Source organism: Coffea arabica, chromosome 2c (genome assembly GCF_036785885.1).
Source record: "Coffea arabica cultivar ET-39 chromosome 2c, Coffea Arabica ET-39 HiFi, whole genome shotgun sequence".
Lineage (NCBI taxonomy): Eukaryota > Viridiplantae > Streptophyta > Magnoliopsida > Gentianales > Rubiaceae > Coffea > Coffea arabica.
The window spans coordinates 13,338,959-13,351,830 of NC_092312.1; the positions used below are offsets into that span (position 1 = coordinate 13,338,959).

Sequence of the window (12,872 nt, forward strand, 5' to 3'; positions counted from 1 at the left end):
GGTGGTTGTGTGGGGGGTAAGGGAAGTCTTTCTGTGATGCTTTGCTTGATAAATCATTCGAAGCTTAAAATAGGTTTTGATGGTGGAAATGATCATACACCATTTGCTCCTATTTGGATGGATTGCTTTATGGTTCCCTACCTTTTCACTAAGAAAAAAAATTAACTCCTATTCACCAGTGTAATAACTAGCAATAGGTACCCAAGCAGTGAGAGATGCAGTAGAAAAAGAAGTAAAAAACTTTAATGTTTCCATTTAAACTCTGAAATTAATTTTCATTAATTAGTTTTCACACCAAAAAAAAAAAAGGTTACAAATTTTTCTTAAATTACACGGAGCGTATGCAAAGAGGGAGTCCTTGTCTGCGTGTGCTCCATTTGATAAGCAGAGACTGGTGCTGAGGACAATAGGCAGCCGGTGCCAGTAGAACATTGTGCTATGAAACGTCCAAAAGATAATAATATTCTCAAAGTACAAGGTTACAACGTTCAAGGAAACTTATTTATTGTCTTTCCTAGGGTGCTAAAAGTTTTCAACGTACGTACCAGGAAACTGATATCTTTCCTTGGGTATTAAGATTTTTTTATGCCCTTCCAGAATTACAGCAACTTTCTATTTCATTCTCAAATGGTCACCAAATCACTGCTGCAGCTTTTGTTCCGCATATAGTCACCAGAGCAGGTAATGGCGAGATTCTCCTTTTCCAGTAGTACTTGGTGCTGCTTTAGAATTAAGATAAGCATTTGAGACACTTCATTAAGGCATCTGTTTGCTCAGGCTTGCCCACAGACACACGAACATAACCTGACAATTCTTTGTTGTTGTAGTGACGAATCATCACTCCCATTTTGGCAAGGTCTTCCTGCAAGACACCGAATGCCAGTAAGCCAAAGAAGTAGATGGAGCAATAACATCTTGTTGAAGTAATGAGGTAGCAACTTACAAAAAAATGTGGACGGGAAAGGTTTGGAGTTTCTTTTAGATGAAGAAAAACCAGGCCATACACATTCATAATGAGTAGGTTGCAACACTGAAAACCATTGATCATACTCGACTCTAGAGCAAGATATAGTTGGATAATCACTTCTATACCTATAAGTATAATATATTTTCTACATTGTGCCTCTTGATTAAATCTGAAGTAAATTTACAACTATTAGAGGAGATGACAAAGAGAACCAATTTCAGGTTGCTTGGCTACCTGCTGACTGTGGTAAGCAGGAAATTGGCTCATCAAATAATTCTAGCGTACAAGGTGGCAGAAAAGAATATGAACCCTGTTCATGAACTAAGGAAACAAGCTGAAGATGGGTTTGCAACTGCATACAGGACTAGCCATCAAGGGTCAAATGCTGAGATGAAGCTCCGTTTTTTGGCCAAGATAAGTGGTGGCTCAAAAGAATAGCCAAAAAATGGAACAATGATGGAAGAAGCAGAGTGGATTCTGTATTCTCAAACCATAGAAGAGCTGCTGTATAGTAACGTTCATGAATATTTTTCAAAGAGGTTAACAGCAAGCAACTTAGCAGTCATACACAGGAGATACATAAATACACACACAAGTACATTTTTTCATAAGGGAAAGAAAAGGCAGCAATCTTAAAGATAGGGAGGTTAAACTGAGTTATGGAGACGGAACAATAACCCAAACTTTCATAGTGGCAAACAACAATGATCATTTAAAACTCAAAAAATTTTTTCATGATAACGAAGTATTGTACCTTCAACTTCTTGGCATCCATTCCAGATGCAACCTCACAGAGGATGAAATTAGAATAACTTGGAAATGGATTAAGGAATGGTACTTCTTTCAAAAGCTTAAACAGCCTTTCACGTTCTTGCACCAAAGCCACTTTTACTTTCTGGCAAAAATAAATCACATAGGTGATGGTCAATGGGACATCAAAAGTGAAGATTACCGATCGATCTGAACATCAGAATTTTTTAGGCCCTCTGCAAAGCCAGAGTCTTGAGCTTACCTCCAGGTAGGCAGAGTTTCTCAATGCTGCACATGCAGAGACTTCTGCTGCAACAGACACATTATATGGTTGTTTTGCTCTCCAGAGGTATTCAATAATACTCAGGGGAAAAGCTCCATAACCCACACGAAGACCAGCTAAACCTGAATGACAAACATTCCAATCCAAACTGATAGGTATAAAGCAGAGAGTAAAAGTTCCACAGGGTTCTAAATGTGATGTTTTATTTGAGTGCCTTTTCTTCTCTTTTATATTCTCCCCATGCATGACTAATAAATAATTCTTGGACACATACACATAATTTAAACATGAGCCATCAATTAGATTTAAGTTGGTTCTCTGTCGCCATATTTTCAAAATATATAACTTAGAAATAAGGATAGAAGAAAGACGCCCACTATATTACCCGGACTGAGGTATGGGAGTCCCGCCAACACGACTACTCTAGTGCAAAATGAAGAGTTGGACATAGGTATGGCAGAGCAAAGTGAAGAGTCAGGGTAATATAGCACACCCGTACCCATCCCCATGCAGAATCCTAGTTAAGACATTTCATGAATCAGACACCTAGAAATATTTCCTTGTCCAACATCCATACCCAAGTCCATGTAGTATGGCTCCATATTATGCAAGGCAGGGTGTAAGACTTAAATCAATTTGATTAACTAATAAATAAAACCATCCTCTCTTCAAAGTGAGTAGTGAGGTTGGTCAGGCATTACAGTATCACAGTAACTGTTACGACCGGTCAAGGTTGTGACAGATACGCCTTGAAATAGAAATAGGAGAAAGGTCTTCCTAAAATTCCAGACCGTTAAAAACTGAGGGCGTATAAACCTACCAGCTCTTTTACTGAATGTGCGGAGAACAATCAGATTCTCATGCTTCTTCACCCACTGCATTTTAGACTCAATTCCTGAGAATTCAATGTATGCCTCATCCAAAACAACCAATATGGGCAAATCAAGTATTTTCAGAAGAGTATCATCTCCAATTATGCTGTTCCACACAAACACCAAAAAAGTTCATATTAAAACAAAATCCAGGAAGTTCACATTATCATTTGCCTTTAGCAAATAAAGTCTTAACAGAAAAAACTAAATGACAAATATTTAAGCACAAATATATCATCATTGTTTACTGCAGTATGATTAAGAAGTAAAATTTGAATACAAAGAATCATCTATCTTTTTACCAGACATATGAATAAATCTATGAATAAAGTAAAAGCAATTGGTCTTCTAAAAAATCTGACCGTTCATTCCATTTTTTCCTTAATTACAACATCTTAATCTTTTATTCAAAATAACTATAGAACAGGGATACTGTACTCCCACAATCTTTGTTCTCTTTCTTCATACTCTAATAAGTGATGAATTACAATAATTAAGCTTGCATGATGAGTTCCGGGCAGTTTCCATGTTCAACAATTGCATGGAAATAAATTACTGCAGCACTTACTGTTCTAATCGTACACTTTAGCTTCCCTTTGCCAACCTTGTAGTTACTATAATTTGGTTGTTCTTATGCAATCTTATTATTCATAGTTCTCTACCATATCTGTAGCAATTTGGAGGGCTATAATTGCTAAACAACCATAAAACATCAGAATCCCCACTTTCCTCCCCTTCCTCTCCTTCAGCCTTTACTATGGCACATTTAAGAGTATATATACATGGATCTGATTGAGAAATATCACCTTGCAAAAGGTATTTGTGATAAACTATAATAGAAGATATACCTGCTAAGAAAGATGCTTCTCAAAATAAAGGTACAAAAAAATTAAACCAGTTCCTATATAGCATAAGACTCAAATATGCCCAACTTGGAATCTAAATTAGCCAACATCAACTGTTGCAGCACTAATGTTAGCCTCTTGTAGCCCAAATTTGAACTAGTATGAGTTTTTTAGTCAAGGAAATTACTTGACTGACTAGGATTGTTGTCAGTAAGATGCTTGATAGATTCTAATTTGGTCAATTTGAAGTAACTTCGGAAATTACTTCATAGTGAATTAGTATCAACTAATAGCTAAACTATGTAGAATTCCGCTTTAGAAGGTTACGTAGCTCATTTTGAAGAGATGATTCTGGCAGAAAGAATATTTAGAGCTCATTTAAAATCAATTTGTCATAGTTTTCCTCGCCTATCAAGTGCCATCCTTATTTTACTTATCTGGACAAAAGATAATTTGAAATCATATTACTTTGCCTAGCTGACAAACATCTGACAGAGAAATTTGACACCCGCTATTTCTAGAGACCCCACTCTAGAAATGAGATATCCGTAATGCGACCCACCTAAACAAAACCTGTAGGTATGCTTTCTCATTTCTCCATTTCTTCTTGTTGCCGGTACTTCGTTCCATTCATGTTCTATATTTTAGTCTTATTCAAGCAATTGGTAAAGTTTCATTCATTAAACATAAGAGAATAACTAAATGAAAAATAACAACTACATCAAAATTAAGCAATGAGAAAATGGAAGACCAGATGACTAGACAGTAAATTTAATCTCATTCTGTCAAAAGACAAATTGCAAACTAAACCACAAAAAGATCAGCATTCTTGTAACCAAATATTAATTTTGCATTAGAAAAAACATGCATTGACTCGGAAGAACATACTGTAGAGACTCCTAAGTGATCAAATTCAAACTTAATGTTGCAACAAGTATGGAGCAACAAGTACCATATTTGATGCAAGGTAATACATAGATTGACCACATTTAAAGCAAGAAGTACCATTAAAGAACAGATGAAGTATTAGATTACCTCCCATCTGGATTATTTGGTGAAGTTAAAAAAATGCATTTTGGTTTTTCCTGCTCAACAACCTGCACAATCCGTTCAACATCCAAGCTAAAATCCGAGTTGCGAGGTACTGTAACAGTTAAAGATGACCAATGTTATTATCCGTGAAATAATGAAGATAACCATCCAGAAATAAGACACTAAACCAGCTAAAACCTAGCTTTAGAAATTGAACCATTCCTCATTTTATGATTAGCACAATTGTCCTCTTTATCATCACTAAAAAGTGCATTCTTGCTAGGAAAAATGTTAGATCAGAAAGAAAATTACAAGATAGAGAACAGAACTGAGAAGGAATTCAATAACTCATGTTATTGTTAGGGAATGCAACCTATGACCAAAGGGATGAAATCAAATACTCCAAAAAATATAAAAAAAAAAGTTTGTTAAAAATGGGATTCAAAATAATTGACACATGAATCTGGTATATTACCAGGAAGTAAACAGAGTTAGAATCAACTTTGGAAAAGATAATTAAGAGAAGACAAATATCAAAATTCTGTCTACCCTTAACTACAAAGGCACCATTAACAGCTGCATCAAACTCGTACATGGTAAAAGTAGGCGGACAGTCCACAATTTTATCACCTGGATCTAGTACACACCTGCACGGGATACATGCAAACAAAAGCTAAAGGTCAAAAACATGCAAAAGATTATATTGCAAAGTCACAATGCACAATAAGAAACCTGCAAAAGTAATGCACTTTATAAAGTACATCATCTTAGAAAACAGACCGCATAATCAAATCAATGAGCTCATCTGCACCACAGCCCGCAAGAATGTATTCAGATCCAAGACCAGAATCTTCAGCAAGGGCTGCACGCAGTCGTCGACTTTCAGGGTCAGGGTAAATATACGGGAACTTCATTGCTCCCAAAGCTTCAAAAACCTGTAAGAAAGTGACATCTTAGCAGCCAGGAAAATTAAATATCACCTACAAATTGCACGGAAAGCATATTTTTCTTAAAAGACCTATACTGATATTAACCCATAGATAAACTTAGGTAAGAAAAACACTATTTAACACATGACTTACCTCTGGTGGTGGGCCATATGGGTTTTCATTGGCGTCCAATTTTACAATATCCTCAGGTTTCCTACCTAGTTGAGCTGACAATACCTAATAAGAAGCATTGTAATGTTCACAAAATCCTCAGGCTTCATAACAAGGCATGATCACTAAACAAGCGAAAAGAATAACACTTTAGAAAAATAAATTAGTAAAAGGTTTCAAGATCTCAAGAAGTCAACAAACAAAAAGCTAATAGGAAGTAGCAGTTTCTCATAGCTCATACAGATATTCAAGGTCCAAATAGTACTAGCTTGAGGATAAAGGGCAACAGAGGCAAAGGATCACATTTTAAAAGGAGTAGACTTTTGCTCTACAGAACGCATAACTAGCTAACTGCTTCAGAGAAAGGCAAAAAAATTCACAAGGTAAGTAATAGCATATTGAATTGAAGCACAACCAAATCAAGTACGCTAGCACGCCAACACACTCCTCTAGAAGCACTACAAATTTCTCAAACAACTCAACTCAGCAGCTCACTTTTAAGCATTTGTTTCAATTAAAACAGTCTCAAACAACTGTTTATCATTTCCGTATTGATAAAATAACAGAACCACAAAAAAAATGGAACTATTACTCAAAGAAGAATACAACAGTAAACGGAACAGAACTATTAAAATTAATGTTTCAGTCACCTCAAAAGGCAAAATGGGCTGATAAGGTTTCAACTTTCGGAGATGGGATCGGATGAACGAGTCCCCAGAGACCTTCGACAAGCATTCTAGTTGTTCACCATCGTCTTTCTCGTTGACAGCAGCTGCAGGCACAGTTGACGATGCCATAATGCTAATCGAAGTCTGTAATCCTCTGTTGCCTCTGCTACAGATGCTTTGCTGCTTTCCCTCAAATGGCCAGATGGGCTTTGGTCTGTCAATGCAAAGAGATGACAATGTTGTGTTGCCCAGTAGCTCAATCACACCCATTACACCACAGAAACTTCTGCATTTACATTGAAAATCAAATGCTCAAAATATACAACCAAATAAATAGTAAACAAAGCAAAGCAACAAAAAAAAATAAAATTACAGAATATAGATTTCGATCATTTTGGGCCCAAATTAACTCCATCGAGAATTCCCAAACCAAAAAGAAAGAAAAGAAAAAAGAAAAAAAAACAAAGATAGAAAAACCAGAAATACCGAGGAATAAGAACAAGGGCTGAGAATGAAGTTTCCCAGAGGAAGATTCCCAAATAGGCCTGGCTGCTCTGCTCTCGGCGCTGGAAATGAGGAGCCCAAATGGGAGAGATTCTGCAAAGAGTTATGAGCGGGGAGTGTGGTGGTTAGGCCTGTAAGTTGGTCACACGCCGGCGTAAACTATAGAATGGTAAAGGGTTTTAGGTTGCGGTCGAAGTCCATCGAGGCTTACCTTAATTTGGTTATGCCGCAGCTTAGTTTTCTAACCAGTGTACCGCCTCTATAAAATAATCTTTTGAGTTTTGATTAGGAATTCTTTGAATCTTATAAAGCAAATCAGTTATCAAATAGTAGACTCGGGTAGAGGCTTGGGGGCTCGCAAGCTGCCAAGGACTCGAATTCTAATTTGGCAGCGGGGAAGATGCTAAAAGCTCTCCCGTAATTATTGCGCCGACTAACCAACGACCTTGATAGTTGTTGGCCATTAGGAAGCGGATCAAGGGATTAAATCCTTTAACTTATACAGTGCATTCGTTTGATTTAATAGTGATTCAATGTCATCCGAATTCTTCTTTGATCCAGTTGGATTCACATTCTCTATAGTAGAAATAGGTATAAAATAGAATTTATCGCTTCAACGAAAAAAAATCATTGGAGCGACTCCTAGGATTTCAAACGAGTTGAACCGAGTCAAGTTTTGATCTAATCGAGTCGAGTCTTGACTTAATTTTATTGAATTCGAACTTGAGTTCGAACTCGACGAGCTAATAATTTAAAACTCAATCTCGAGCTCGAAAATATAAAAAATAATTATTTTATTTTTTAAAAATAAATAAGATAATATTTTTTTCTTAATAAATAATAAAATATTAAGGATATATATATAATTTTACTATTAAAATAAAATATATATACTATTAATAAATAAAAAAAAATATATATATATATATATACTCAAGCCGGCGAGCCTAACGAGCTTAATAATTTGAACTCAAGTTCGAACTCGATTTCGACTCGAGCCAACTCGAAATTGACTCGAGCGGCTCGCGAGCGATTCGGTTCGTTTTTGCAGCCGACTCCAATGGTTAATATACAATGGATGTATAAAAATTATGATGAAGTTGATCCAAATGACATTGAGTTGTCCTCTCAAGCTGTTTAATTCATCTGTTCGACTACCTCTGCACAACCTAACTCCAAAGGCTTCAAGCAATCTTCCCTTTTGTGTTTGAGTTTTTGTTCCTTTTGATAAAGCCAATCAGCCAGTTGAGGGGGGACAAATTGTAATCAAGAGAATTTGGTAGGCTTGTCTATCATCATAGGAAAATTATAGTTTCAAATGTTAAAAACATTAAATAGCTCATAAGCACGCTTTGCTACATTTCCCAAGAGGAAGCAACTTAATTAGAAGGGAGATTATCAAGAACCATTGGAAGCTTGGTATGGTGTTGCATGTGACAAACCTTGACAGACTATCAGTTTCGACTGGTTTGTTCCGAAGATTTCCATGCAACGAATTAAATGGGCTTTAAAACTAAGCCAGTTTAAGAGAAAGAACCTCATATCTACGAGAGGAGATTGTGCCAACGATAGCACAATCAGTAATTTTTCCATAGTTTGATGATAATTGATAAGAAACTTGGACCAATAAGTATATGCACAAAGTCATACAAGAAGGAAAATTGGGAGACTTCTTGCTTTCCACTGCGGGGAATACTTGAATCGCTAGAGAGGCAAAGTTCCCAAGCATCATATTTTCACTCTAACTAGGAGATGTCGGTGCTTGGTGGAACCGTGGAAGTAATAGAAACGTTAAATCACCATGAACCTGAAAGCTAATACCCGCCATTTTATGATATATCTTCTGACAGCTAGTAATCGTCCAAAATTCTGTATTTCAAATTTCAGGTCTGATTTACTGGGAATTTGTTGCTTTTTAGGATGTGAAGCCATATTCTCCGTTAGAAGGTGAGAACACGTATAGATAGACTTCCCTTGCATCTTACGTTTAACCAATTGGCCTAGAAATTAGACCCCCGAATGAGCCCGGTAACATATCATTGTTATCAATGACAGGGACAACCAAAGGTTAGCTACGTACGTAGACGGTCCTCCATTTATCTCACATAGCATTTCTTAATTATCTTCATTTAGAATGTTACAATGAGTCTGTTTCCTACTATTTTGGACCTTAATGAGATAGGATAAGCATAAAAGTCACAATGTCATATTCTAACTTTTGCTTGTGAGCTTATCTTTGTAATTTTACTTGCTCTGTTTTTTTTTTACTACGTTTATTTCTAGAGCCCTAATGATCAGACATCAAGGCAAATATTTGTCAAAAATATCGAAATTTGGACCACCATAACGTCCTCATTTGTCAACATAAAAGTTTCAGCTGATAGGCAATGCCTTGTGGATCCAGATAGAAAAACAGCATCAGACGACATATGCAAAATACAAGCCGAAAGTCAAGAGAAAAGGACATTAGTTTGCTCCATACGGTAGGAAAGAAATGGAAATCAGTGTATTTAAGCAAAAAAAATTGAGTGCTAAATGCTAATAGTACATTGCTTATTCCTTAGACCTATATAAGATGATATATCTTGTGAACAACTGGTCATCAGAGTTCTCCAAATCAATTCTAGACAATTATAGACTAATGGGATCAAGTATCTTGAAGCAGTTTGTTTGCTGTTTTCTGATCATTATCATTTCATGGGAACCACAGGCATTGTCTCGAATGATCCCTGATGTTTCCATGATAGAAAGGCATGAAGACTGGATGTCTAGTTATGGACGCCAGTACAAGGACGCTGCAGAGAAGGAAAGGCGCTATAACATATTCAAGGCAAATGTCAAGTATATAGATTTTGTTAATAATGCAGGGAATAAACCATATAAGCTAGCTGTCAATGAATTTGCAGACCTGAGCAATGATGAGTTTAAAGCTGCTCATATTGGACAAAGAAACCTCTCCAAGACAGCAAAGTCGAGCACAGCAAACCCTCTCATGTATGAAAATGTCACCTCAGTTCCCCCTAGCATTGATTGGAGGAAGAAAGGAGCTGTTACACCTATCAGGGATTCAACATGTGGTAAGTGTGAAGCAGTTTTTAGATTCTTTATTGATTGTTATTTTGCAATTGTTCTATAGAATTCATAATAATTGTATAGGAGCTTGGACAATTCCCGCTGTTGATGCCGTGGAAGGGCTTACCAAGATCAAAACTGGAAAGCTGTACACCTTGTCAGTTCAAGAAATTCTGGACTGTGATGGTGGTGGTCACAATGGTTGCGAAGGGGGTTTTACAGATGACGCCTTCCAATTCATTAAACAGCATGGGCTGACTACTGAGAGCAACTACCCTTCTAAAGGAAATGTAGGCACTTGTGACACCAAGAAGGAAGACGAACCTGTGGCAAAAATTAGTGGCTATGAGAATGTACCAGTTGACAATGAGAATGCGCTTATGCAGGCAGTAGCTAACCAACCAGTTGCTGTCATAGTTGATGCTTCTGGTATGGACTTCCAATTTTACTCGAGTGGTGTCTTCACTGGAGACTGTGGAACTGCTTTAGACCATGGTGTAACATTAGTTGGCTACGGCACCAGTAATGGCAAGTTGAAGTATTGGCTGATTAAGAACTCATGGGGTGTTGACTGGGGAGAGGATGGATACATGAGGATGCAACGAGATATTGCTGCTAAGGAAGGTTTGTGTGGAATTGCTATGGAAGCCAAGTATCCTACTAAATGATCCAAATGCAGTTTAAGCTTATATATGTCGTATTTTAGTTGATTTACCTGGCTTGCTTTCATTAGGGTGCAATCTCAGTTTGGAACTTCTTGCGGTTGAATCTTGACTGAGTTTACAAATATCAATCCCTGCAATGTACATTTGGTGTCATATGATAGTTTGATGAATGTTTGTGGAATTATTTCTTCCTAGTTTCCAATTTCATTATGCTAAATGAGCTGGAAATTCAGTTAACGAGTCTAGTGTGAAAACCTCTTCCAGCTTGTCAACTTGACGAACGAGTTTGAACCAGGCTGAATTAGTAAACAAGCTAAGTTTAAACAAGAGATGTTCGATTCAGCTCGACTCATTTACAGTTCTAATCTCTCGCATCTTTGAGTTGAATCATTTGGCTGGACATCATACCCCAAAAAGTTCCATGGCATGGACTAACAAAGCTTAGTTGCCTACGTAGACAGTGCACCGTTATCCTAGCCCAGAATTTCTCAATCATCTTCATTTTTAATGTTGCAATGAGTTCGTTTCCTACTATTTTGGACCTTAATGAACAATTGGTTAAGCATAAAAGTCAGAACGTCATATTCTACTTTTTGTTTGAAGTCAGAATGTCATATTCCACTTTTTGTTTGTAAAATGGTGAGTAGGGCTGTAAACTGACCGATCCTTAACGAATAGTCCGGACTCAATTCATTTAGACTTGATTTAGATTCAATTTTGAACGAGTTTGAACTCGATTTCAAATCAGTATTAGAACTGGATTAAAGTATCAAATTGAATTTGAACTTGTATTATTCGACTCGTTAAAGCTCAATTAGGCTCGAATAAATTTTTTTTATTTTATTTAATATATATATAAGTGTTTTATACATAATAATACATTTATTATTTTATTGTATAGATATTATATATCTATTATTGATAAAATAATATTAAAATGTAAAAAATAAATAAAATTTCGAGCTCTTGAATTGAACTTGAACCTAATAAATATCAAATCAAATCGAACTCGAGCTTAAATTTAAACTCGTACAAGAGTTCGAATTCGAGTTCGATCCCAAGATTTCAAATCAAGCTTGATAACTTCAAGTTCAATTCAATTCAATTCGTTTGCAGGCTTAGTAGTCAGTGTTATATCTCTAGAACTTTGAGGATAAAACAACAAGCTGAACACTTGTCAAAATATCAAAATTTTCTTCTGGCAGGCAAAGGCATAGAACCAAATACAGGAAAAGCACCAGACGACATTTAGAAGATACAAGCCTAAGGGGAACTGAAAAGGACACTTGTTTGATCCATACAATAGGATAGATATGGAAATTAATCTATTCAAGCAAAAAAATGACTGATATATATAGCAAAACCCATATACCCATAGAAGATGGTTGTCTTGTGAGGGAAATTTCATCAGAGTTTTGTAATCCATTCTGAGTAGAAAAAATATTTACTAATAGGATCAAGTATCCTGGAGCAGCACGCATGTTTGTTGTTTTCTCTTACATGATTATCATTTCATGGTCTCCACTCTCTACAAGTCTTCTCTCGAATGATCCCGGATGTTTCCATGAGAGAAATGCACGAGGAATGGATGTCTAGTTTTGGAAGGCATTGAAAGGACGCTGCAGAAAAGGAACATATTCAAAGCAAATGTTAAGTACATGGACTTGATCAATAGTGCAGAGAATAAAGATGCAATCTAGCCGTCAATATTGAATATGCAGACCTGAGCAATGATGAATTCAGAGCTGCTCATATTGGACGTAGAAGCCTCTCTGAGAGAACGAAGTCAAGCACAGAAACCTCTGTTCTTTATTTTCTTTACTTTAATGAAATGGATACAAGTGGATCACATGCATCAGCTATTTAAAAACCATCAAACTTATTGAATCAAAGTAAGTCAAGCGTTTACATTCATTTACGTATTTTAACTCACTCATAGCCATTCACAAGCTTTGATTTAGGATGGATCAATGGTTATGAATAAACATTTCCTCCTCTAGTATAAGGTACATCTTCTCTTTGTGGATCGAGTTAGGTTCGTATGATCAGATCAACGTGTTCGAGGATGCCCTTCCACGACATGAATTATAGTGGCAAAAGATCAAATTGGATAC

At 36.5% G+C, this 12,872-nt stretch overlaps 2 protein-coding genes across 3 annotated transcripts; one reads left to right on the forward strand and one right to left on the reverse strand.

The window, feature by feature from the left end:
* Positions 1-398: 398 nt before the first annotated feature.
* On the reverse strand, positions 399-7,448 carry LOC113726139 (histidinol-phosphate aminotransferase, chloroplastic-like). 2 transcript variants are annotated; one of them, XM_027249684.2, is made up of 11 exons: positions 7,233-7,448; positions 7,004-7,114; positions 6,500-6,803; positions 5,832-5,915; positions 5,530-5,684; positions 5,299-5,396; positions 4,753-4,861; positions 2,821-2,978; positions 1,980-2,122; positions 1,722-1,862; positions 399-862 (listed from the first exon to the last, which is right to left on the reverse strand). In XM_027249684.2, exons 3-11 carry the CDS (start codon positions 6,785-6,787, stop codon positions 731-733), a joined length of 1,308 nt encoding a protein of 435 aa, XP_027105485.1. In that variant the 5' UTR covers positions 6,788-6,803; positions 7,004-7,114; positions 7,233-7,448; the 3' UTR covers positions 399-730. The 2 variants fall into 2 exon arrangements, with proteins under 2 accessions (XP_027105485.1, XP_071930566.1); XM_072074465.1 differs by lacking the exon at positions 7,233-7,448 and having other exon boundaries at positions 5,380-5,396; positions 7,004-7,226.
* Positions 7,449-9,611: 2,163 nt separating this feature from the next.
* Positions 9,612-10,939, forward strand: LOC113723934 (senescence-specific cysteine protease SAG12-like). The gene is made up of 2 exons (XM_072077221.1): positions 9,612-10,098; positions 10,178-10,939. Exons 1-2 carry the CDS (start codon positions 9,663-9,665, stop codon positions 10,759-10,761), a joined length of 1,020 nt encoding a protein of 339 aa, XP_071933322.1. The 5' UTR covers positions 9,612-9,662; the 3' UTR covers positions 10,762-10,939.
* Positions 10,940-12,872: the final 1,933 nt, after the last annotated feature.

Bases quoted from the DNA above. Each gene is read 5' to 3' on its own strand.
- LOC113726139 (XM_027249684.2), bottom strand. From the start codon at position 6,787: ATGGGTGTGATTGAGCTACTGGGCAACACAACATTGTCATCTCTTTGC. The intron at 5,685-5,831 runs GTAAGTCATGTG...ACTTTCTTACAG, and splicing joins CATATGGCCCACCACCAGAG to GTTTTTGAAGCTTTGGGAGC. The intron at 5,397-5,529 runs GTCTGTTTTCTA...TATCCCGTGCAG, and splicing joins CTCATTGATTTGATTATGCG to GTGTGTACTAGATCCAGGTG.
- LOC113723934 (XM_072077221.1), top strand. From the start codon at position 9,663: ATGGGATCAAGTATCTTGAAGCAGTTTGTTTGCTGTTTTCTGATCATT. The intron at 10,099-10,177 runs GTAAGTGTGAAG...ATAATTGTATAG, and splicing joins TATCAGGGATTCAACATGTG to GAGCTTGGACAATTCCCGCT.